Source organism: Chlorocebus sabaeus, chromosome 25 (assembly GCF_047675955.1).
Source record: "Chlorocebus sabaeus isolate Y175 chromosome 25, mChlSab1.0.hap1, whole genome shotgun sequence".
NCBI lineage: Eukaryota > Metazoa > Chordata > Mammalia > Primates > Cercopithecidae > Chlorocebus > Chlorocebus sabaeus.
The window spans coordinates 73,346,573-73,372,886 of NC_132928.1; the positions used below are offsets into that span (position 1 = coordinate 73,346,573).

At 44.5% G+C, this 26,314-nt stretch overlaps 1 protein-coding gene across 5 annotated transcripts in view; it reads left to right on the forward strand.

Annotated features, from left to right (window-relative positions):
• The first annotated feature begins 581 nt into the window (after positions 1-581).
• Positions 582-26,314, forward strand: part of TBCE (tubulin folding cofactor E) — an 83,993-nt gene continuing 58,260 nt past the window's right edge. For 2 of the 5 annotated variants that reach the window (XM_037986047.2, XM_007989859.3), the window contains exons 1-2: positions 606-691; positions 19,220-19,350. In XM_037986047.2, coding sequence (XP_037841975.1) covers positions 19,251-19,350 — 100 coding nt within the window. In that variant the 5' untranslated portion in view covers positions 606-691; positions 19,220-19,250. Of the gene's footprint in view, positions 740-19,219; positions 19,351-26,314 lie in introns of all 5 variants that reach the window. The other 3 variants (XM_073011855.1, XM_073011856.1, XM_037986041.2) reach the window with 2 other exon arrangements.

Sequence of the window (26,314 nt, forward strand, 5' to 3'; positions counted from 1 at the left end):
TAAAAGGGCAGTTTTGGGGAAGGGTTATTGTCATTTAAACTATAAACTAAATTTCTCGCAAAGTTAGCTTGTCCTGTACCCAGGAATGAGCAAAGACAGCCAACCTGTGTGGCTAGATACAAGATGGGGGTAAACCATGTCAGATTTCACTGTCAAAATTTTGCGAAGGCGGTTTCAACAGAAATTAACATGTCTAGGATAGTTGCTTTTCTATTATTTTTTCTATCACTGCATTTACTTTCATTCTGCCTTATGCTTTAACTAGGTAATTTTGTTTTTTTTTCTTGAGTTTTGGAGGCATTAACACTATATTCTTCTCTTTGACCACCGCATGCTGCCTACGTGGTAGGCTCTCAATACGCATGGAACTGAACCTCTTACAGGATTTGTAACTCACTTCCGTGGTACCTACTAAACTGGAACACGCGCGTTCCTGGGCGGCTCTGTCATCCCAGGTTTCAGCACTGGGAAATCGCTTGGGCCCCCGCTCAGAGGCGGGGCTTGGGTGGGTTGACCACTCCTCTGGCCTCCAATACTGTTGTTGACATTCTCGTCTATGCTCCTGCAGCCGTAGCTCACTCTGGTGGAGGCGGGACTTCCTACAGCACTTCCGGCCAGAGTCTAAAGCTTCGCTGCTGGGCAGTGCGCTGGAGGGGCAGCTGCTCCGAACACCTGGAGTCTCCGCGGGCAGGTGAGCCTCAGAGGTTCAGGGAGCTTCCGGAACGAGCATTCCTGGCCGGTGCGTCACCCTGCACTGCTCTTAGCCTTTTCTTCCTTTCCTGGAATCTTCCCAGATTGCCATAGCCGGGCGTTGCCTGTTCCGTGCGGCTTTGAACCAGCCCAGAAGTGCGGGCCCGAAGGGAATGCGTGTGTGCTGGGAGGCGGTCCAGCCGGCTGGGTTGGGGCCGCCCTGCCCCTTCTGGAAGGCCTTGTTTAGGAGTAGCTGCACGTGATCCCTTGCATTTTAAGCTTCTTTCAGAGAATTGGCATGTCACTTTGGAAGAAGTGAAAATGGTACAGGCGACCAACGACTTTCACAAGGTGTCCTCTTAGAGGAACAGCTCCGTCCTGCCGAATCAGTTAACATTGGTGATGACAGAGAAATAACGTTAAGTAGGTGGAGAGCACTTAAAGTAACTGTTCGTTTGTTCTTTTGGGAGAGTCTTGCTCTGTCGCCCAGGCTGGAGTGCAGTGCGGCGATCTCGGCTCACTGCAACCTCCGCCTCCTGGGTTCAAGCGATTCTCCTGCCTCAGCCTCCGGAGTAGCTGGGATTACAGGCGCCCGCCCCCAGGCTCAGGTAATTTTTGTATTTTTAGTAGAGACGGGGTTTCTCCATGTTGGCCAGGCTGCTCTCGAACTCCTGACCTCAGGTGATCCACCCGCCTCGGCCTCCCAAAGTGCTGAGATTACAGGCGTGAGCCACTGCGCCCGGCCTGAAGTGACTATTTTTTACTTGGTGTTTACTACCACATGGGGACTGTTCTAAGTTGTGGGTGGATCCAAATGACGGTGTGACAGCCTTGTCCTCAGAGAAGCAGTCCTGGCGGGAAGACAGAATTAACAAATTGCCAAACTGTTAGAGAAAGTTAGTGGAGGTAGAGATGAAGAGAGAAGACTTTTCTTTTCTCTGTCATTAATTTAGCCACAGCTGCTGTCTTTTGATATTTGCTTCAAAACGTTTTTCATATTAAGTTTTAACTTTTCTATATGCTTATATTTTATATACTGTTGTAAACAGCACATCTCTGGGTGTTTTCTTTTTTTTTCAATCTAAGTGGACGGCCTGCCTTTTTTTCTTTTTTTTTTTTTTTTGATATGGAGTCTTGCTCTGTTACCCGGGCTGGTGTGCAGTGGCCCAATCTCAGCTCACTGCAACCACGCCTCCCAGGTTCAAGCAATTCTCCCACCTCAGCCTCCCGAGTAGCTGGGATGACAGGTGTGTGCCACCATGCCCAGCTAATTTTTTTTTTTTTTTTTTTTTTTGTATTTGTAGTAGAGACGGGGTTTCGCCATGTTGGCCAGGCTGGTTTGGAACACCTGGCTACTACAGGTGTGAGCTATGGTGCCTGGCCCAGCCTACCTTTTGACTAGCAGGTTTATTGGATTTACATTCATTGTCACTACTGAAATATTTGTTCAGATCAAAATCTTTGGCATCATCCCTGATTAATCTGTTTCATGTATATCAGCAAATCCTATGGACTCTCCACCTTCAAAATCTGTCCACACTCCCAAGTTCTTCTCATCACCTTCACTTGTTCAAGGTACATTGTCTCTCACTTGAATTGCTGCAGTAGTTTCTGCTCTTTCCTCTTTTAGTCTGTTTGCATCACAGCATTTCGATTGATCCTTTAAAAAAAAAGATTTATCTCTTTCCTCTCAAAAATCCTCCAAGGACTACACATTTCACCCAGAGTAAAAGCCAAAGTTGGCTGGACGTGGTGGCTCATGCCTGTAATCCCAGCACTTTGGGAGGCCAAGGCGGGTGGATCACGAGGTCAAGAGTTCGAGACCATCCTAGCCAACATGGTGAAATCCCGTCTCTACTAAAAATACAAAAATTAGCCGGGCATGGTGGTGCGTGCCTGTAATCTCAGCTACTCGGGAGGCTGAGGCAGGAGAATCGCTTGAACCCGGCGGGGGGCGGGGAAAGAGAGGGGTGGAGGTTGCAGTGAGCGGAGTTCACGTCACTGCACTCCAGCCTGGCGACAGAGCAAGACTCCGCCTCAAAAAAAAAAAAAAAGAAAAAGAAAACCGGCTGGGCACCGTGGGTTAAAAAGCCTGTAATCCTGGCACTTTGGGAGGCCAAGGCGAGTGGATCACCTGAGGTCAAGTGTTCGAGACCAGCCTGGGCAAAGTGGCGAAACCTTGTCTCTACTAAAAAATACAAAAAATTACTTGGGAGTGGTGGCGTGCGCCTGTAGTCCAAGCTACTAGGGAGGCGGAGGCAGGAGAATCCCTTGAACCCTGGGGGGCGGGGGAGGAGGTTGCAGTGAGCGGAGATCATCCCATTGCACTCCAGCCTCGGCAACAAGGGCAAAACTCAGTCTCAAGAAAAAAAAAAAAAAAGCCGAAGTCTTTAGAGTGGATTATTCGTCGAAGGTCCTATGTGACCTAGCCCTGCTTCACTTCTGATCTCATGTTGTTTTAGTCTCCTGTTTGCTCTATTGTATGGCCTCCTCAAGCGCATCCTAGCCTTAGGATATTTGCACTTGCTATTCCTTTCCCTCATATGTCCACATGGCTCAGTTCTTTACCTCTCTCATATTTTTGGGACTATTTTCTTCTCAGTAAGGCCTACTCTGACAAGCGACTGCCATCTTTAACATTTCCATTGCATTCATTATCCTTGTGCTTATCATCATATGACATGCCATGTGATAGAGTCATTTATCTGGCTTATTATGTTTTCTCTCACTGGCATAGGTTTATGAGGGCAGGTGTTTTTCTGTTTCGTTTACTGCTGTTTTCCTTTTTATTTTTCCTGTGTGGGGAAAAGAAAGATCAGACTGTTACTGTGTCTATATAGAAAGAAGTAGACATAAGAGACTCCATTTTGTTCTGTATTTGAGATGCTGTTAATCTGTGACCCTATCCCCAACCTTGTCCTTGCAAGAGACATGTGCTATGGTGACTCAAGGTTTAAAGGATTTTGGGCTGTGCAGCCCAAAATGTTGCTTTGTTAAACAAGTGCCTGAAGGCAGCCTGCTGGTTAAAAGTCATCACTATTCTCTTAATCTCAAGTACCCAGGGATAGGCACACTGCCAAAGGTCGCAGGGACCTCTGCCTAGGAAAGCTAGGTATTGTCCAAGGTTTCTCCCCATGTGATAGTCTGAAATATGGCCTCGTGGGAAGGGAAAGACCTGATGGTCCCCCAGCCTGACACCCGTGAAGGGTCTGTGATGAGGAGGACCAGTACAAGAGGAAAGAAGGCCTCTTGGCAGTTGAGATAGAGAAAAGCATCTGTCTCCTGCCCGTCCCTGGGCAATGGAACATCTCGGTGTAAAACCGGATTGTATGTTCTGTTTACTGAGAAAGGAGAAAACCACCTTAGGACGAAAGGTGGGACTTGCTAGCACAATGCTGCTCTTTATGCACTAAAAAGGTTTATGGAGATGTTTGTATATGCATGTGAAGGCACAGCACTTTTCCTTAAACTTACTCATGTCACAGAGATCTTTATTCATATGTCTTACTGCTGACCTTCTCCCTATGATGATCCTATTATCCTGCCACTTCCCTTTTTCTAAGATGGTAAAGATAATGATCAATAAATACTGAGGGAACTCAGAGACCGGTGCCGGCGCAGGTCCTCTGTATGCTGAGCGCCGGTCCCCTGGGCCCACTTTTTCTTTCTCTATACTTTGTCTCTGTGTGTCATTTCTTTTCTCAAGTCTCTCATTCCACCTAATGAGAAACGCCCACAGGTGTGGAGGGGTAGGCCACCCCTTCATCTGGTGCCCGACGTGGGTGCCTTTCTCTAAGGTGAAAGTACGCTCGAGCGTAGTCATTCAGGACAAGTCGATGAGAGACTCCCGAGTATGTCTACAGTCAGCCTTGCGGTAAGCTTGTGCGCTTGGAAGAACCTAGGGTAACAGTGGGGCAAACTGAAAGTAAATATGCCTCTTATTGCAGCTTTATTAAACTTCTCTTAAAAAGAGGGGGAGTTAAAGTCTCTACCAAAAATCTAATTACGCTACTTCAAACAATAGAACAGTTTTGCCCATGGTTTCCAGAACAGGGAACTTTAGATCTAAAAGACTGGGAAAAAATTGGCAAAGAATTAAAACAAGCAAGTAGGGAAGGTAAAATCATCCCACTTACAGTATGGAATGATTGGGTCATTATTAAAGTAGCTTTAGAACCGTTTCAAACAGAAGAAGATAGCGTTTCAGTTTCTGATGTCCCTGAAAGCTGTGTAGCAGATTGTGAAGAGGCAGGGATAGAATCCCGGAAAGGAACGGAAAGTTCACACTGTAAATGCGTAGCAGAGCCGGTAATGGCTCGGTCAACGCATAATGTTGACGATAATCAATTACAGGAGGTGATATATCCTGAAACGTTAAAATTAGAAGAAAAAGGTCCAGAATTAGCGGAGCCATCAGAGTCTAAACCACGATGGCCAACTCCTCTTCCAGCAGCTCAGATGCCTGTAACTTTACAACCTCAAATGCAGGTTAAACAAGTACAAACTCCAAAAGAAGATCAAATAGAAAAAGACAGAGTCTCTGTCTCGGCAGTTTTCCCCAGTCGCCCAGGCTGGAGTGCAGTGGTGTGATCTCGGCTGACTGCAACCTCTGTCTGCTGGGTTCAAGCACTTCTCTGCCTCAGCCTCCCAACTAGCTGGGGTTACAGGCACATGCCACCACACCTGGCTCATTTTTGTATTTTTAGTAGAGACGGGGTTTCACCATCTTGGCCAGGCTGGTTTTGAACTCCTGACCTTGTGATCCACCTGTCTCAACCTCCCAAAGTGCTGGGATTACAGGCGTGAGCCACCGTGTCCGGCATTTATTTATTTATTTATTTTAAAGATCTCTTATTGTACTTCCCTGTAAAATCCATTACTGTTTTATTCCAATTGCCTAAAATAGTATCTGACTTTTAGCAGACACTCCATAATATAATTGTTTACCGAATGAATTTGGGGTTTTTGAACCATCTTCTACACTTTGCATTTTTATGCTTTTTTCCTCCTTTCTTGTCTTTTTTTGTTTGTTTTTTTGAGATGGAGTCTCGCTCTGTCGCCAGGCTAGAGTGCAGTGGTGCGATCTCGGCAATCTCTGCAACCCTGCCTACTGGGTTCAAGCGATTCTCCTACCTCGGTCTCCTGAAGTAGCTGGGATTACAGGCGCGCACCACCACGCCCAGCTTATTTTTGTATTTTTAGTAGAAACCGGGGTTTCACCATGTTGGTCAGGCTGGTTTTGAACTTCTGACCTTGTGATCCGCCCGCTTCAGCTTCCCAAAGTGCTGGGATTACAGGTGTGAGCCACCATTCCTGGCTTTTTTTTTTTTTTGAGACAGAGTTTTTGCTCTTGTTGCCCAGGCTAGAGTGCAATTGCATGATCTTGGCTCACCGCAACCTCCACCTCCTGGCTTCAAGCAATTCTGCTGCCTCAACCTCCTGAGTAGCTGGGATTATAGGCATGTGCCACCACGCTCGGCTAATTTTGTATTTTTAGTAGAGATAGGGTTTCTCCATGTTGATCAGGCTGGTCTTGAATTCCAGATCTCAGATGATCCACCTGCCTCAGCCTCCCAAACTGCTGGGATTACAGGCCTGAGCCACTGCGCCTGGCCACTCTTGGCTCCCCCCACTTTTTTTTTTTTTTTGAGACAGGGTCTCCCTCTTTCACCCAGTCTGGAATGCACTGGCACGATCTCAGCTTACTGCAACCTCTGCCTGCTGGGTTCAAGTGATTCTCCCACCTCAGTCTCCTGAGTAGCTGAGATTATAGGCGTGTGCCATCATAGCCTGGTTAATTTTTGTATTTTCATTAGAGATAGAGTTTCACCACATCGATCAGGCTTGTCTCAAACTCCCAACCTCAGTTAATCCACCCACCACTGCTTTCCAAAGTGTTAGGATTATAGGCATGAGCTATAGCACCTGGCCCCACCCTTTTTTTTTTGAGATGGAGTTTTGCTCTTGTCACCCATGCTGGAGTGTGGTGGTACAATCTCGACTCACTACAGCCTCCGCTTCCTGGATTCAAGTGATCCTCCTGCCTCAGCCTTCCAGGTAGCTGGGATTATAGGGACCCTCCAGCATGTCCAGCTAATTTTTGTATTTTTAGTAGAGATGGGGCTTCACCATGTTGGCCAGCCTGGTCTCGAATTCCTGACCTCAGATGACCCACCTGCCTTGGCCTCCCAGAGTGCGGGGATTACAGGCATGAGCCATTGTGCTTGGCCTTTTTTCTTTTTTTTTTCTTTTTTTTTTTTTTTTACAATAGGATCTCCCTCTGTTGCCCAGGCTGGAGTACAGTGGTGTGATCAGGGCTCACTGTAGCCTTGAACTCTTGGGCTCAGATGATCCTCCAACCTAAGCCTCCCAAATAAATTGGCCTATAGGCGTGCACCACCACACCCAGCTGATTTTTGTATTTTAATTTTTAATTTTGCTGTGCATACTTAACTGAATCTAATCATAATTTATTTTTTATTTTTTAATTTTAATTTTAATTTTTTTGCAATGGAGTTTCGCTTTTGTTGCCCAGGCTGGATTGCAATGGAATGATCTCGGCTCACTGTAACCTCCGTCTCCTGGGTTGAAGCTACTCATCTACCTCAGCCTCTCAAGCAGCTGGGATTACAGGCATATGCCACCACGCCCGGCTAATTTTGTATTTTTAGTAGAGACCAGGTGTCACCATGTTGGCCAGGCTGGTCTTGAACTCCTGTCCTCAGATGATCTACCCACCTCGGCCTCCCAAAGTGCTGGGATTACAGGAGTGACCCATTGCGCCCAGCCCATTTTAGTTTTTTTTTTGTTTGTGTTTTGTTTTTTTGAGACAGAGTCTGGCTGTTTCACCCTGGTTGGAGTGCAGTGCCTTGATCTTAGCTCACTGCAGCCTCCACCTCCCTGGTTCAAGCCATCCTCCCACATCAGCCTCCTAAACAGCTGGGACTCCCAGCATATGCCACCACGCCTAATTTTTGTACGTATAGAGATGGGGTTTCACCATGTTGTCCAAGCTGCTGTTCAACTCCTAGGCTCAGTCTGCCCACCTTGGCCTCCCAGAGTGCTGGGGTTATAGGTGTGAGCCACCACGCTCAGCCTAATTATAATTTTTTGTTTTTTTTTTTGAAACCAAGTCTTGTTCTGTTGCCCAGGCTGAAGTGCAGTGGTGTGATCTCGGCTCACTGCCACCTCTGCCTCCCAGGTTCAAGCGATTCTCCTGCCTCAGGCTCCTGAGTAGCTGGGGTTACAGGCGCACACCAACACGCCTAGCTAATTTTTATATTTTTAGTAGGGATGGGGTTTCATTCTGTTGGCCAGGCTGGAGTTGAACTCCAGACCTCAAGTCATCCGCCTGCCTCGGCCTCCCAAAGTGCGGGGATAACAGGTGTGAGCCACTGTGCCCAACTGACATTATTCTAATTTTAACCTTGTAGAACAATATTGTTTTAATCTTTAAGCTACTGATTTTCAACAGGCTTCCTGGCTCACCTCAGTGTTTAATTAAATCAATTTATCATAAATTTATTTAATAGAGTATTTATCGTATACTTAGCACTTCAAAGTTTGTAAAAGAAGTATATGTCACTTTCCCTACATTTTGCTGGGAATATGTGCAAGAAAGACAATTTGAAATCAATATGATAGAGATATTGTTAGGTGTGAAATGAATATTACCCAGAAAGTAGATAGAGGTTACCAGAAAGGGAAAACATCATTCTTTGCCAGTAATTATTTTAGTAGCTGGAATGAATTTGTGGAGAAGTGATTTTAGAAGATTTGATTGTATTTGTAAGTGTAAAGAAAAGTCACAGACTAATTGGTTTGTTAGTTACTTTTTTTTTTTTTTTTGAGAAGGAGTCTTGCTCTGTTGCCCAGGCTGGAGTATAGTGGTGCTATCTTGGCTCACTGCAAGCTCCACCTCCCGGGTTCACGCCATTCTCCTGCCTCAGCCTCCCGAGTAGCTGGGACTACAGGTGCCCGCCACCACGCCTGGCTAATTTTTTTGTATTTTTAGTAGAGATGGGGTTTCACCGTGTTAGCCAGGATGGTCTCGATCTCCTGACCTCGTGATCGGCCTCCCAAAGTGCTGGGATTACAGGTGTTAGCCACTGCGCCCGGCCTGTTAGTTACTTTTCTATGTTCTCATTTGTATAGTTTTGTCATAAAATTGTGGGTTTGGTACACATTTAGGTCATTGGTGTTTTAGAGAGAAGACATGCCTTCAGTTTCTTTGGAAAATGCCTAAAGTTTTTGTAGAAGCTCCTTAAAATTATGTGAGATACAGTTTGGGAGGCCAAGGCGGGTGGATCACTGGAGGTCAAGAGTTTGAGACCAACCTGGCCAACATAGAGAAACTCCGTCTGTACTAAAAATACAAAAATTAGCTGGGCATAGTTGCGGGCGCCTGTACTCCTAAGTGCTGTGGAGGCGGAGGCAGAAGAATTGCTTGAACCCAGGAGGGGAAGGATTATAATCATAATTCTCCTGCCCAGCCTCCTGAGTAGCTGGGATTACAGGTGTGGGCCACCACACCTGGTTAATTTTTGTATTTTTAGTAGAGATGGGATTTCACCATGTGTCCCAAGCTGGTCTCGATCTCCTGACCTGACGTGATCTGCCTGCTTTGGCCTCCCAAAGTGCTGGGATTACTGGTATGCACCAACGAATTTGGCCTCTATTCTTTTCAAATTATTTTATTTGAAGAATTATTTAGTTACCTTATCATATAGGAGGTCTCTCATCCTGGCTCATGCCTGTAATCCCAGCACTTTGGGAGGCAGGTGGATCACCTGAGGTCGGGAATTTGTGACCAGCCTGGCCAACATGGTGAAACCCCCTCTCTACTAAAAATACAAAAAATTAGCCAGGCATGGTGCTGGGTGCCTGTAATTCCAGCTACTTGGAAGGCTGAGATAGAAGAATCCCTTGAGCCCGGGAGGCGGAGGTTGCAGTGAACTGAGATCGCACCTTTGCACTCCAGCCTGGGCGACAAGTCTCAAAAAAAAAAAAAAAAAAAATTTAGCTGGGCGTGGTGGTGCATGCCTGCCCCGCCTAGTGATTAGGGGGAGGCTGAAGCAATAGGATTGTGTGAGCCCAGTTGTTCAAGTCTATAGTGATCTAGGAAATAGACTGAGTTTAGATTTTAAAAGCAGATTGATAAGAAAAAGGTCAATAAACCAGTAGGAAACGCACAAAGTATATTAATAGCTGGTTCATAAATGGAAATGGAAATGAACTACATATTTTATTCATTAGACTGACCATCAAAAAAATTTTTTTTTTTGAGACGGAGTCTCACTCTGTCCCCCAGGCTAGAGTGCAGTGGCACAGTCTCGGCTCGCTGCAACCTCTGCTCCTGGGTTCACGCCATTCTCCTGCCTCAGCTCCCCCAGTAGCTGGGACTACAGGCACCCGCCACTACGCCCGGCTAATTTTTTGTATTTTTAGTAGAGACAGGGTTTCACCATGTTAGCCAGGATGGTCTCGGTCTCCTGACCTCGTGATCCGCCTGCCTTGGCCTTCCAAAGTGTTGGAATTACAGGCGTGAGCCATGGTGCCCAGCCTCAAAATTTTATTAATACATTATGAAGGCCAGGTTGTAAGAATACAGGAGTTTATACACTGCTGATAGCATGGTAAGTTGATATAGCCATTATAAAGGAACATTTAGAATTAGCTATTAACATTTAATATGCACATACTTTTTGACTCAGCAATACCAGTTTTGAGAAACTTTCCTACAGATACAGGAAGATAAATGTGTAGGCGTAATTTCTTCAATATTGTTTGTGATAGCAAAAACTTGGTATTAACTAAATGTCCTTCAGTTTGAAGACTGGTTAAGTATATTATGGTATATCTATTCAAATACTATATTCCCCCCAAATTAAAATCTCTTGTCATAGCTTTGGGTAAATCTCTAGGATATATTATTGAATGAAAAGGTGAGGAATAGAACCTCCTGTATAGTAGGCTTTCAGTTGTGTAAAGAAAGAAAAAATGTATTTGCTTTTCTATATATAAAATATTATGGGAGTAGGCTGGGCACCGTGGCTCACTCCTGTAATCCCAGCACTTTGGGAGGCCAAGGCGGGTGGATCCTGAGGTCAAGAGATCGAGCCCATCCTGGCCAATGTGGTGAAACCCTGTCTCTACTAAAAATACAAAGCTTAGCTGGTGTAGTGGCAGGAGGCACCTGTAGTCCCAGCTACTCGGGAGGCTGAGGCAGGAGAATGGTGTGAACCCGGGAGGCGGAGCTTGCAGTGAGCCAAGATTGCACCACTGCACTCCAGCCTGGGGCCACAGAATGAGACTCCGTCTCAAAAAAAAAAAAAGAATTGATTTAGACTAAGAAGTAGTACAAGAATGTCTACTTGGATGTAGTTTTTTTTTTTTTTTTTTTTTTTTTTTTTGAGAGAGTCTCGCTCTGTCAATCAGGCTAGAGTGCAGTGGTTCAACCTTGGCTCACTGCAACCTCCATCTCCCAGGTTCATGCAATTCTCCTTGCCTTAGCCTCCCGAGTAGCTGGGATTACAGATGTGCTCCACCTCACCTGGCTAATTTTTGTATTTTTAGTTGAAATGGGATTGATTTCACCATAGTGGCCAGGCTGCTCTCAAACTCCTGACCTCAGATGATCCTCCTGCCTTGGCCTCCCAAAGTATTGGGATTACAGGTGTGAGCCACCGCTCCTGCCTGGCTTTGTAGAACCTTAAACATATTTATCTATCTCAAGAATTTTTCCCAAGGAAATACTTCATAAGGTAACATTTTTTTTTTTTTTCTTTTTTTTTTTTTTTTTGAGACGGAGTCTCGCTTTGTCGCCCAGGCTGGAGTGCAGTGGCACCATCTCGGCTCACTGCAAGCTCCGCCTCCTGGGTTCACGCCATTCTCCTGCCTCAGCCTCCGAGTAGCTGGGACTACAGGCACCCACCACCTCGCCCGGCTAGTTTTTGTATTTTTTAGTAGAGACGGGGTTTCACCGTGTTAGCCAGGATGGTCTCGATCTCCTGACCTCGTGATCCGCCCGCCTCGGCCTCCCAAAGTGTTGGGATTACAGGCGTGAGCCACCGCGCCCGGCCATAAGGTAGCATTTTAAAAATCAAAGCTGTTTTTAGCTGTTTTCTTTGGAGTAGTAAATAGCATTAGAGAAATGATTGGCTGTGTGTGGTGATTCATGCCTGTAATCCCAGCACTTTGGAAGGCTGAGACGGGAGAATCACTTGAGGCCAGCAGTTTGAGACCAACGTGGGCAGCATAGAGAGATTCCCTTCTCTTCCAGTAGAAAAGAGAGAGAGAGAGGCCAGGCACGGTGGCTGTCGCCTGTAATCCCAGCACTTTGGAAGCCGAGGTGGGCGGATCACAGGGTCAGGAGATTGAGACCATCCTGTTTAACATGGTGAAACCCCGTCTCTACTAAAAATACAAAAAATTAGCCGGGCATGGTGGCGGGTGCCAGCAGTCTCAGCTACTCGGGAGCCTGAGGCAGGAGAATGGCATGAACCCGTGAGACGGAGGTTGTAGTGAGCCGAGTTTGCACCACTGCACTCCAGCCTGGGCAACAGAGCAAGACTCCATCTCAAAAAAAAAAAAAAAAAAAGAGAGAGAAATTATTAAGTAAATTGTGGTTTCATACTTGAATATTGAGATGATTAATGTGTTGACTCTGTGGTTGCATAGAAAAATGTTTATGGACGAATGTTAATATGGCTAGTTGAGGCGGCTCAAACCTGTAATCCCAGCACTTTGGGAATTCTCAGGAGGATTGCTTGAGCCCAGGAGTTAAAGACCAGCCTCGATAACATAGTGAGACCCTACCTTATTTTTTATTTTTATTTTTATTTTTGAGACGGAGTCTTGCTCTGTCACCCGGGCTGGAGTGCAGTGGCCGGATCTCAGCTCACTGCAACCTCCACCTCCCGAGTTTACGCCATTCTCCTGCCTCAGCCTCCCGAGTAGCTGGGACTACAGGCGCCCGCCACCTCGCCCGGCTAGTTTTTTTTGTATTTTTTGGTAGAGACGGGGTTTCACCGTGTTAGCCAGGATGGTCTCGATCTCCTGACCTTGTCATCCGCCCGTCTCGGCCTCCCAAAGTGCTGGGATTACAGGCTTGAGCCACCGCGCCCGGCCGACCCTGCCTTATTTTTTAAAAAGTTAATAAAAGACGTAGAACAAATTATATGTCTCAGTTGTAGTAAAATTCTGCTTACATGTTAATGAAAATTTTGAAAGAGCACTTAAAACTGGTAAAAAACTCATTTTTAGGGTAATATAATTATAGTGAAATTTAAACATTTAAATTTTATGATCGGAAAATGGTAATAAGTCAGAAATGGCTTTGGAGTTTCTTTCATTGCAACCTTAATAGTAAGCAACAGTCTTTCCCATGAAAGGGACAGAAAAAAATGAATGTAACGTCTACATTTTTTTTTTTTTCCTTTGAGATGGAGTCTCACTCTGTGGCCCAGTCTGGAGTGCAGTGGCACGATCTCAGCTCACTGCAACCTCCGCCTCCTGGGTTCAAGCGATTCTTGTGCCTCAATCTCTCAAGTAGCTGGGATTATAGGCACCCACCACCATGCCTGGCTAATTTTCATATTTTTATTTTTTTAAATTTTAAATTTTATTTATTTTTTTGAGACCGAGTCTTGCTTTGTTGCCCAGGCTGGAATGCAGTGGCACACCTTGGCTCACTGCAACCTCCACCTCTCGGGTTCCAGCCTTCTGAGTAGCTGGGATTGCAGGTGTTTGCCACCATGCCTGGCTAATGTTTGTATTTTTAGTAGAGACAGGTTTCACCATGTTGGCCAGGCTGACCTTGAACTCCTGACCTCAGATGATCCACCCGCTTCAGCCTCCCAAAGTACTGGGATTACAGGTGTGAGCCACTTTGCCTGGCCTACACTGTTAAATGAATGCTTTTCAGACCATTGTACCCCACATGCGGGTCAGGCCATATCTGGAATGTGGTTTTCAGTTCTAGGTATTGCAATTTAAGCATGGAATCAGTAAATCAGTTACAGAGGAAAACTGGAATGCTATAAGGAGGGTTTAAGGAGCTAGAAATGTGTATCCTGGTAGAGAGGTTTGGGAGATGAAGACAGGAAGCAGGGATAGCAGAAATGGTAACAAATGGCCTTCCATATTTATTTATTTATTTTTTGATCTGTCACCAAGGCTGGAGTGTAATAGCGTGATCTCGGCTCACTGCAACCTCTGCCTCCCGGATTCAAGCGATTTTCCTGCCTGAGCTTCCCTAGGAGCTGGGATTACAGGCATCCACCACCACACCTGGCTAATTTTTGTATTTTTAGTAGAGACAGGTTTCACTATGTTGGCCAGGCTGGTCTCGAACTCCTGACCTCAGGTGATTCACGCACCTTGGCCTCCCAAAGTGCTGGGATTACAGGTGTGAGCTACCGTGCCCAGCCGGCCTTCCACATTTAAATGTTGGCTGAGAAAGGGAATATATTGATTTTCTGTAGCTACACAGGGCAGTAGTAGAAAATTACTAGGTGAAAATGATAGAGATGTAGATTTCTTTTCTTTTCTTTTGTTTTTTTTTTGAGATGGAGTCTTGCTCTGTTGCCCAAGCTGGAATGCAGTGGTGTGATCTTGGCCCACTGCAAGCTCTGCCTCCTGGGTTCACACCATTCTCCTGCCTCAGCCTCCCAAGTAGCTGGGACTACAGGCGCCCGCCACCACACCCAGCTAATGTTTTGTGTTTTTAGTAGAGATGGGGTTTCACTGTGTTAGCCAGGATGGTCTCGATCTCGTGATCTCATGGTCTGCCCGCCTTGGCCTCCGGCCTTGGATTACAAGCATGAGCCACTGCACCGGCCTAGAGATGTAAATTTTGTCTTTTTAAAGAACAATAACAAGTAGAGTCACTCCAACATTTAAGTGGGCTGTCTTCATTAGTTAGCAAGTGTGTGTATTTTAAAAAGTCATTCCATCTTAACCAAGCCTTAGTCAGCACCCAGATAGGCCTAAGAAGAGCAACATGCCACTCACATTCAGGTGATTAGGAGAGGGCCCAGTGCAGTCCATAAGAGAGAATTTAACTAGGCAGCAGCTGACTGCAGGTCATTTTGACTGGATACTAAAATGGGGCTGGGGGTGGGGGTGGGGGAGTGATCAAAGTGATTGTCCCAGCAACAGGCAATAAGGGTACAGAGTGGGCCAGTAACAGCATCAAGTAGGTCTAACTTCAGGAAACAGGGACCCGTTGGTTACTAGCTAGAAGAAGAGGGTAAAGGCTTTGGAACTAAGGCATAGGTCACCAAGACATGGATCCAGTCTCTAGGTCTTCACAAAAGATCATGGTATCAAGAAAGACAATATTAGAAACATTCAGAGACTAGACAGGATCATCAAAAATACTGCCTTGAGGCTGGGCGCAGAGGTTCACGCCTGTAATCCCAGCACTTTGTATTTTTAGTTGGGAGGCCCACAAACTTTGGGAGGCCGAGATGGGTGAATCACCTGAGGTCAGGATTTCGAGACCAGCCTGACCAATAACATGAAACCCTGTCTCTACTAAAAAAAAAAAAAAAATACAAAATTAGCTAGGCTTGGTGGCGCATGCCTATAATCCCAGCTCCTCAGGAGGCTAAGGTGGGAGAATCACCTGAACCTGGGAGGCGGAGGTCACAGTGAGCTGAGATTGTGCCACTGCACTCCAGCCTGGGTAACAGAACGAGACTCGTCTCAAAACAAACAAACAAAAAAACCTGACTTGACACGGAGACTGTTAATTACTGACCTTAGATCTTATACTTAATGATCTCGTTGGTCCTGTCTGTGGGCACAGCATACAGGTAGGAACGAAAAAAAATTATATTACTGGAGATTGAATAGGATCAAGCATGTGAAGGAATTCATGAGTTACTTACAGATGTTATTAATAATGAGAATGGCTTCCTAGTGTCTTCAATCCTCATTCCTGCTATTACACTCCCTGGTTTTACTACCCATTGATGGCTGCTCCCTTCTTCTCACCAAGCCATTCTCACTGTTAGCCTGATCTGCAGGGTGATATGGTAGTACCCTTAAGCTGAGCCCCAGCTGGAAAGAGCTTCAGACTGTGGGGCCTTGTGAGTTTCTGGGTTTAGATAATCCCTATACATTCTAGTTCATGGAGCCAAGATTTGGCCTAATACTTTAATTTCTTGTAGGAATGGAGTTCTGCAGTCATTTTATTAGTCTCTCTTCTTAGGGACTAGAGCTCTGAATCTGAGCACAGGTTTTTGGGTAGTGCTGTGTCTCTGGCCAGACCTCTTAGTTTACTAAAAACATAAATTCCTCATACCTGGTCTGACCTGTATGTCGATCCTGCCATCAGATCATCTAAACTGGCCGGCTCAGTGGCTCACACCTGTAATCCCAACACTTGGAGGCTGAGGTGGGCAGATCACTTGAGGTCAGGAGTTTGAGACCAGCCTGGACAATATGTGAAATCGCATCTCTACTAAAAATACAAAAATTAGCTGGGCCTGGTGGCGGCCGCCTGTAATTCCAGTTACTCAGGAGACTGAGGCAGAAGAATCGCTTGAACCCAGGAGATGAAGTTGCGATAAGCTGAGATTGCACACCATTACACTCCAGCCTGAGCGACAGAGTGAGACTCTGTCTCAAAAAAAAGAAAAAATTCATCTAAACTGCTTTGACTTTTCTCACCAACTATGGACTTGGAGATCATTTCTCTTTTGCTTTTCAACGCTACTGGGCAGGTTTAGATCTGGATCCTGGCCCCCTTCCCAATGGCCCTGCCCTCCTTTATTTAAATAGACAAAATTCAGCTCCATATTGAAAGTAGGATTCTTTTCACAACAATTGGGAAAAATGGTTTTGTTTGTTTTGTTTTTCGTGAGATGAATCTTGCTCTGTCGCCAGGCTGGAGTGCAGTGGCACGATCTTGGCTCACTGCAACCCCCGCCTCCGGCATTCAAGTGATTCTTCCGCCTCAGACGGCCAAGTAGCTGGGACTACGGCCAAGTAGACGGCGCGCTACCACGTCCAACTAACTTTTTTCTATTTTTAGTAGAAACGGGGTTTCACCCTGTTCGCTGGGATGGTCTCGATCTCTTGACCTTGTGATCCACCCGCCTTGGCCTCCCAAAATGCTGGGATTACAGGTGTGAGCCACCGTGCCCAGCCTAATGTTATTGTTTTTACAAAATATTTGAGGACCTGATTGGGACCTTATGCTGAAACTTAATAAACTTAAAATCATAATGTGAGATTGAAATGCTTAGATTATTCTGTAATATGGAAATAGCAGGTCAAATGTAACAGACAACTCCAGTAACGGAGGAAATGTCTACCTATTCTTTTTTTTTTTGAGATGGAGTCTTGCTCTGTTGCCCAGGCTGAAGTGCATGGCTTGATCTTGGCTCACTGCAACCTCTGCCTCCCGGGTTCAAGCAATTCTCCTGCCTCAGCCTCCTGAGTAGCTGGGATTACAGGCGCACACCACCATGCCTGGCTAATTTTTGTATTTTTGATAGACACAGGGTTTCACCATGTTGGTCAAGCTGGTCTCGAATTCCTGACCTCGTGATCCACCCACCTCGGTCTCTCAAAGCGCTGGGTTTACAGACATGAGCCACCACTCCCGGCCGTCTACCTGTTCTTAAAAAAAAAAAAAAAAAAAAAAAAAAAAACCATAAAGGTAGAGAGGTAATAATACCAAAGGCCTCAGATATCTATATACTAATGGAGTTTGTGGGTAGTCAGTTTTTGTTTTTTTTTTTTTTGGAGACAGAGTTTTTTTTGCCCAGGCTAGAGTGCAATGACGCAATCTTGGGCTCATGGCAACCTCTGCCTCCTTGGTTCAAGTGATTCTCCTGCCTCAGCCTCCTGAGTAGCTGGGATGACAGGCATGTGCCACACCACTCCTGGTTAATTTTGTATTTTTAGTAGAGATGGGGTTTCTCCATGTTGGTCAGGCTGGTCTTGAACTCCCGACCTCAGGTGATCCGCCTGCCTCAGCCTCCCAAAGTGCTGAGATTATAGGCGTGAGCCACCATGCCCGATTGTCAATAATGTAATTATAACCCCAGACGGCATGTCATAGCATATGTTTTTTCTTTTGTTTTGTGCACATATTATATATGGTAATATTAAAATAGAAAAATACTTTGTTCAATAGTCATGTAACTTGTGGTTGTTTAAAAATCCTTGTACTTCAACACTGTTATCTTTTATTTGTGTTTTTTTGTTTGTTTGTTTTGAGACAGGCTGTAGCTCTGTTGCCTAGGCTGGAGCACAGTGGCATGATCTTGGCTTACTGCAGCCTCAATCTTCTGGGCTCACATGATCCTTCCATTTCAGTTTCCCAAGTAGCTGGGACTACAGATGTGCCTTTTTTTTTTTGTATTTTTTTTGGTAAAGATAAGTTTCACTATGTTGCCCAGGCTGGTCTGGAATTCCTGACCTCAGATGATCTGCCTGCCTTGGCCTCCCAAAGCGCTGAGATTACAGGCATGAAAAACCGTGCCCAGCCAACACTGCTAGCTTTTTAAAATAGTAAGTGAGTTTTATTTGGGCCGGGCATGGTGGTTGATGCCTGTAATTCCAGCATTTTGGGAGACTGAGGCGGGTGGATCACTTGAGGTCAGGAGTTCTAGACCAGGCTGGCCAACATGGTGAAACACTGTTTCTACTAAAAATACAAAAATTAGCTGGGTGTGGTGGCGTGTGCCTGTAATCCTAGTTACTTGGGAAGCTGAGGCAGGAGAATTGCTTGAACCCAGCAGGCAGAGGTTGCAGTTAGCAGAGGTCGTACCACTGCACTTCTGGGCAACAGAGCGAGACTCTGTCTCAAGAAAAAAAAAGAAAAAAAGAAAGTGAGTTTTATTTAGACAAAGATGAAGGTATGGAAATTAACCATATTTGTTCTTGCAAAAGGAACACAGATTTTTAAGCCCTAGTCTCACAGGCTCTTTCTGCAACATCTGATACTGTTATTTGATTATTCCTGCTTTAAACTCTGTCCCTTGGATTCCAAGGCATCAGGTAGCTGGTCTTCTTTTTTCTTTTCTGTTTTTTCTTTCTCCGGCTTCTTAGGGATTTCTTCCTTCTTTCTTAACTATTATGTTTTTGCAGGATTCTGTCATTGATCCCCTTTTCTTTCTAGCTGATACCCTTTTCTTTCTAGTTGATACCCTTTCATTCTCATCTACTTTCACGCTATCAGCTATAAACTCTGTGCTGACGACTCCTAAAAACACATTTCTAGGCCGGGCGCAGTGGCTCATGCCTGTACGTGGTGAAACCCCATCTCTACTAACAATACAAAACAATTAAACAGACATGGTGGTGGGTTCTGTAATCCTAGCTACTTGGGAGGCTGAGGCAGGGGAATTGCTTGAACCAGGGAGGTGGAGGTTGCAGTGAGCCGAGATTGCGCTACTGCACTCCAGCCTGGGTGACAGAGTGAGACTGTGCCTCAAAAAAAAAAAAAAAAAAAAATTTGCTTTAAAGGAATTGTATTAAGTTCTTATCAGTGTTGTATTTTTCTTCCTAGATCTCATATTTTGGATTCTGGATATATTATAATGAGTGACACTTTGACACCGGATGTCATTGGTCGAAGAGTTGAAGTTAATGGAGAACATGCAACAGTACGCTTTGCTGGTGTCGTCCCTCCTGTGGCAGGTAAGTAATTATTGTGTGTCTGTGCGTGTATGTGTGCGTGTGTGTATTTTGCAGCTGTTTCTGTGTAAGCTTCTCAATGGCACTTTATACCACAAATTTTGATGAAATTAACACCTAATTTATAGATGCTTCCCGTATCCAGTTGTATTTGAGTGACAGTAGCCTGTGGTATCTGTGATTTTGTTTAATTATATTCCATTTAATTATTTAGTGTTGCTATCTTATATAAAATCAACCTTAAAATATCTTCTGAGGAAACTATTATAAACAGCTAAAAGTCTTGAAACCTCATAAACCTCAACTCAAGTAATTTTTTTGAAATTTCTTTTGTCATTAATCCATGTGTGTAGGTATCTAATATAGTTTAAATTGATACACATTGCAATTTTTTGTTACCTTTTTTAAAACTTATTTTTTGTATAAATTTACCTATGTTTCTACAGCATTATTTTGCATATTTCTTTTTTTTATTTTGCATATTTCTTAATGATTACATTTAGTATAGTATATAGTTTGTTTAATTGTTCCTCATTTTTGGATGTTAATTTTAGTTTTTAGAATAAATAATAATGTAGTAGACTTACTCATAAGTCTTAGTCCACAAAAATTTGAGTTTTCTGTGTATTTTGAGACAGAGTTTTGCTCTTGTTGTTCAGGCTGGAGTGCAGTGGCATGACGTTGGCTCACCACAACCTCCGCCTCCTGGGTTCAAGTGATTCTCCTGCCTCAGTCTCCTGAGTAGCTGGGATTACAGGCATGTGCCACCACACCCGGCTAATTTTGAATTTTTAGTGGAGACAGGGTTTCTCCATGTTGGTCAGGCTGATCTCGAACTCCTGACCTCAGGTAAATCGCCCACCTCGGCCTCCCAAAGTGCTGGGATTACAGGTGTGAGCCACTGCGCCCAGCCAATAAGAAGGCTTTATATGAACTGGGCAACTGTTGGAACCAAGCTGATATGGGTTTACTAGCTGATTGCGGTGTGCCCAGGATTAGAATATTTATCCATATTTTTACTTTACCCATCCCTCTTGTTTCTTCTGAGCTGCAGCCAGAGATCACCAGTTGATTCACAGGAATAAGCAGGGTTAGCCTAAGTTGAAGAAGCAAACTTAAAAACAACTAATGAGACTAGAATCTGATAACAAATGCTCCATAGTTCTTGAAACATAATTTTTCTCTCTAGTTTCCAATTTTTACTAAAGACAAATCATGGTAAGACTGATTTGCTTTATTATAGTTGACCTGATTATTTGTATAAAGTGCAGCAAGAATAATTATTTTTCATGTAAGCTGTTTTTAAATTGGCTTTGATGGAACTCTGTCCCATAGAAAGAACCTCAGATAAGACTTTTTTTAAAGCTGAGCCCAGCATGAGTTTGCACCATCAAACATCTATGAGTTGAGTAAATTCCTTTCCTCTTGGGCTCCAAAGATAAATTTGGGCTCCTGGGCCTGTGAGAAAGTGACATTTTTTACTTCCCCCAAGTTAGGAAGCCTGTATAGAGCCTGTGGAGGCAAGGTTTGAGATGTTTTCCCAAGTGGCTTTTATTGGCTTTACAAGTCAAGTTCGTTTCCTTAAAGGAAAGCATGCCATTCCAGTTAAAGCCTTGGTAAAATAACCAGGTTTTCCAATTGTGTCCTGTTACAAAAGAAAACAGATTCTTGGCCAGGTGCGGTGGCTCATGCCTGTAATCCCAGCACTTTGGGAGACCGAGGCAGGTGGATCACCTGAGGTCAGGGGTTTGAGACCAGCCTGCCAACATGGTGAAACCCTGTCTCTACTAAAAATACAAACAATTATCCGGGTGTGGTGGTGCATGCCTGTAGTCCCAGCTACTTGGGAGGCTGAGGTAGGTGAATTGCTTGAACCTGGGAGGCGGAGGTTGTAGTGAGCCGAGATCATGCCACTGTACTCTAGCCTGGAGCAGGACTCCATCTAAAAAAAAAAAAAAAGCGGGGGGGGGGAACAGATTCTTACTGCACTTATGCAAATAACTATATGGTCATAAATTAAGAATACTTAAAAATAGTTTGCAAATTCTGGAGGAATCAGGTAGAAGAAACAAATATGCTCCAAATTTACTTTATGAGAATATACTTCACTCAATTTTTATTTTTATTTTTTTTTGGGAAGGAGTTTTGCCCTTGTCACCCAGGCCGGAGTGCAGTGGCGTGATCTTGACTCACTGCAACCTTCGCCTCCTGAGTTCAAACAATTCTCCAGCCTCAGCCTCCGGAGTAGTTGGGCGCCTGTCACTATGCCTGGCTAATTTTTATATTTTTCGTAGAGACTGAGTTTCACCATGTTGTCCAGGCTGGTCTCCAACTCCTGACCTCAGGTGCTCTGCCTGCCTTGGCCTCCCAAAGTGCTGAGATTATAGGCATGAGCCACCATGCCCAGCCTACTCAATTGTTGAAAGCTGGAAATAGCTCAAAAGAAGAGTTTCCTTGACTCCCAAGTCAGCCAGTCAGTGCTGCAGTCTATTTCCTTTGGGTCAGGGGGTTTCTTCAGTATCGTGCCTTCTGTGGTTCACTAGAAAGATGTTACTGGACCCTACCACTTACCCAAAGTTAGCCTTTGGGTCAGGGGTTTGCATACTATAGTCCCTTCAGTGGTCCCCAGAAAGATGTTATAGGAAAGGGGTCTCAATCCAGACCCCAAGAGAGGGTTCTTGAATCTCGCGCAAGAAAGAATTCAGGGTGAGTCCGTAAAGTGAAAACAAGTTTAATAGGAAAGTAAAGGAATAAAAATGGCTACTCCAGGGGATTCTGAGGTACAATAAGGTTTGGTGAAAACCACTGAACAAGATACATGTGGTCTCTGCCTTCATGGAGGCTGTGGAAGTCTTTAACATATACTTAATCTGGCTGGGGTTTTTTCTTTCCTGGTATTATTATTTGTAAATGGGAAGAGAAAGTAATGTTTAATGAATAATTACTGTATACCAGACACTTGAAAGCATACTCTCAACTTTGAATATTACAATAACAACTTTAAAATATAGATGTTATGATTCCCATGTTTATAGACAAGAAGACCAAGTCTCAGGTCTCAAAACTTTTATGTAGCAGAGTTGGGATTTGAATCTATCCTTCATTGCCCATGCCCTTTCTACTCTGTTACTTTTTTTTTGAGATGGAGTCTCACTCTTGTCGCCCAAGCTGGAGTGCAATGGCATGATCTCGGCTCACTGCAACCTCTGCCTCCCGGGTTCAAGTGATTCTCCTGCCTCAGCCTCCCGAGTAGCTGGGATTATAGGCACCCGCCACCATACCCAGCTAATTTTTGTATTTTTAGTAGAGGCAGGATTTCACCATGTTGGCCAGGCTGGTCTCAAACTCCTAACCTTAGGTGATCTGCCTGCCCCAGCCTCCCAAAGTGCTGGGATTACAGGCATGAGCCACTGCACCTGGCCCTACTCTGTTACTTCTAAAGAATGTGAATATTCTCAGGTTCTTGATATATGTTGCCAAATTGTTGTCTGCAAGTCAATCAATGTCCAGTACTTGGAAATTTCCAATGTTCACATTCTCTGGGAAGCAGACTGAGCTAGAAATTTACACTTAGGAAGTTTAGTGTTCAGAAAGTTTATTAGCAAGTACTTTGGGACCAGTACTCATGAAAGAGGAAAGAGAGTAAGCAAGGTTGGGCAGAGGGCTAAGCTGGGCTATGGTGCAGCCTCAACAAATGTTTCAGCTGTCCCCTTTGGGTGCTCTGAAGATACAATGGCCTTTCAGAGTCTTTTCTAGTTGAGATGAGGGGCTGGGTCATTATATGTTTGTGATGACCTGTCACTGGGTTCTGTTGACCCTAGGAAGGTGGAGTACAGTGGTGGGATCTTGGCTCACTGCAACCTCTGCCTCCCAAGTTTAAGAGATTCTCCTGCCTTAGCCTCCCGAGTAGCTAGGATTACAGGCACCCCCCTCCACGCCCAGCTAATTTTTGTATTATTAGTAGAGACAGGGTTTCACCATGTTGGTCAGGGTGGTCTCGAACTCCTGATCTCAGATGATCCGCCCATCTCGGCCTCCCAAAGTGCTGGGATTATAGGTGTGAGCCACCTCGCCTGGCCCAGAATTGTTTTAAATCAGTAAGTCCAGATTATTGAAAAACTTGATTCTGTTTCACATCTTGGTTTAATCCTTTAGTCCAAAGCAGTGTTTATTCTTTAAGATTTTAAGGTGGGGTAGTCACATGCTGTTTTCATCTGCTGTCTCTTTTAACAAAATTATTTGCCAGACATGGTGACTCAGGCTTGTAGTCCCAGCTACTGGGAGGCTGAGGTGGGAGGATTGCTTGAGCCCATAAATTCACGGCTGCAATGAGCTTTAATCCAGCCTGGGCAACAGAGTGAGATGCTGTCTCTAAAAAAATTAATAAAAAAAAAATCTGCATTAGCGTTTTTCTTGATTAATTTTAGACATGAGTTTCTTAGCTTCCCATATAGAGAAAAATCTAATTTTTATCCCACTATTTCCTGTGGTTACACTTTTTCACCAAAATGAAATGTTGTTTATTTATAAAGACTTCTGTAGCATTTATTTACCTACTTTTGGCTTTTCACATTATTTATATACTGAATTTTAATGCTAGAGATATTTTAAAAAATAGTATTTAATGGTTGGGCATGGTGGCTCATGCCTGTAATCCCAGCACTTTGGGAGGCCGAGGTGGGTGGATCATGAGGTCAGGAGATTGAGACCTTCCTGGCTAACACAGTGAAACCCCGTCTGTACTAAAAATACAAAAGATTAGCCGGGCATGGTGGCATGTGCTTGTAGTCCTAGCTAGTTGGGAGGCTGAGGCAGGAAAATCGCTTGAATCCAGGAGGCAGAGGTTGCAGTGATCCGAGATTGCATCATTGCACTCCAGCCTGGGTGACAGAGTGAGACTCCGTCTCAAAAAAAACAAAAAAGTATTTATTGATTATATCTTATTATTGTTGTTTGATTGCTGTTCTTGTTCCAGAGTTTTAATTTTTTTTTCATTTCCTGTATTGAAATAATAATACCTGGAGAATAGAGTTGACACAGGTAGTCTGGTAGCAAATCTCTTCATAAAGTATTTACAGCAGTGCTGTTCTTTTAGCGGTTGTATACACCTTTCAGAAGAATCATGCTTTTATCCTCCTGCAGAGCAAATAGATATGTATGTATTTTAATATGGTAATGACATGATATGGATGAAGGAAACAGCTAAGCTTACTGACTGTTGCCTAGGGGAACATCTAAACATTGTATCAAACCAAAGTTTCTGTCTTTGACATACACACCATGGTATTTAGGTGAAAATTGTAGTGGAATTAAGTAGGTAATTAAGTTATTTATTTCATTTAGTGATTTCAGGGTGCGTGTTGTAGCTTACTTACTACTAGGATGCTGCCCTACTTAAAATTTGTAACGAATTTTATTATAGGCATTTGAAAATTTCTTTTTTTTCTTTTCTTCCTTTCTTTCTTTCTTTTTTTTTTGAAACAAATTCTCACTCTGTTGCCCAGGCTGGAGTTCAGTAGTGCTATCATAGCTCACTGTAACTATAGCCTCTGCACCTGGGCTCAAGTGATTCTCTCACCTTAGCCTCCCAGGTTGCTGGGACTACATGTGTGTACTACCATGCCTGGCTAATTTTTTTGTATTTTTTAGAGAGCGGATTTTGCCAGACTGGTTTTTAGCTCCTGGGCTCAAGCAATCTGCCTGCCTAGGCCTCCCAAAGTGCTGGGATTACAGACATGAACCACTGCATCTAGCCGTTATTTTTTGAGACAGAGTCTTTTTCTGTAGCCCAGGCTGGAGTGCAGTGGCACGATCATAGCTCACTGCAGCCTCAACCTATGGGGCCCAAGTGATCGTCCCACCTCAGTCTCCTGAGTAGTTGGGACTACAGGCACTAGCCACCATATCTTGCTAATTTTTTTTTTTTTTGAGACGGAGTCTCTCTTTGTCACCCAGGCTGGAGTGCAGTGGCACGATCTCGGCTCACTGCAAGCTCTGCCTCCCGGGTTCACGCCATTCTCCTGCCTCAGCCTCCGAGTAGTTGGGACTACAGGCCCCTACCACCACGCCCAGCTAATTTTTTGTATTTTTAGTAGAGACGGGGTTTCACCGTGTTAGCCAGGATGGTCTCGATTTCCTGACCTCGTGATCCACCCGCCTTAGCCTCCCAAAGTGGTGGGATTACAGGCGTGAGCCACCATGCCCAGCCACCTTGCTAATTTTTTGTTGAGACAAGGTCTTCCTGTGGCGCCCAGACTGGACTTGAACTCCTGGGCTCAAGTGATCCTCCTGCCTTGGCCTCCGAAAGTGCTGGGATCACAGGCGTGAGCCACAGTTCCAGGCCAGCTTATATATTTGTAATGCTGATTACTATTCCATTGTCTGGATGTACCATGGTTTATTCTTCACCTACTAAAGGATATTTCGTTTTCTAGTTTGGGGAATTGTGAGTAAAGTTGCTTTAAATATTTGTATGCAGGTTTTTGTGTGGGCATACATTTTCAACTCATTTGGGTAAATACCAAGGAGGATGATTTCTGGATTGTTGGATTCTTTTAATTTTTGTGGGTACATAGTAGGTGCATTTATTTTTTATTTTTTATTTTTTGAGGCAGAGTTTTGCTCCTGTTGCCCAGGCTGGAGTGCAGTGGCGCAATCTCAGCTCACTGCAACCTCCGCCTCTCAGGTTCAAGGGATTCTTCTGCCTCAGCTTCCTGAGTACCTGGGATCACAGGCATGTGCCACCATACCCGGCTAATTTTTGTATTTTTAGTAGAGACGGGGTTTTTCCATGTTGATCAGGCTGGTCTCAAACTTGCGACCTGGGGTAATCCGCCCGCCTCGGCCTCCCAAAGTGCTGGGATTACAGGTGTGAGCCACCGCGTCTGGCAGGTGTATTTATTTATTTATTTATTTATTTATTTATTTTATTTTATTTTTTGAGACGGAGTCTCGCTCTGTAGCCCAG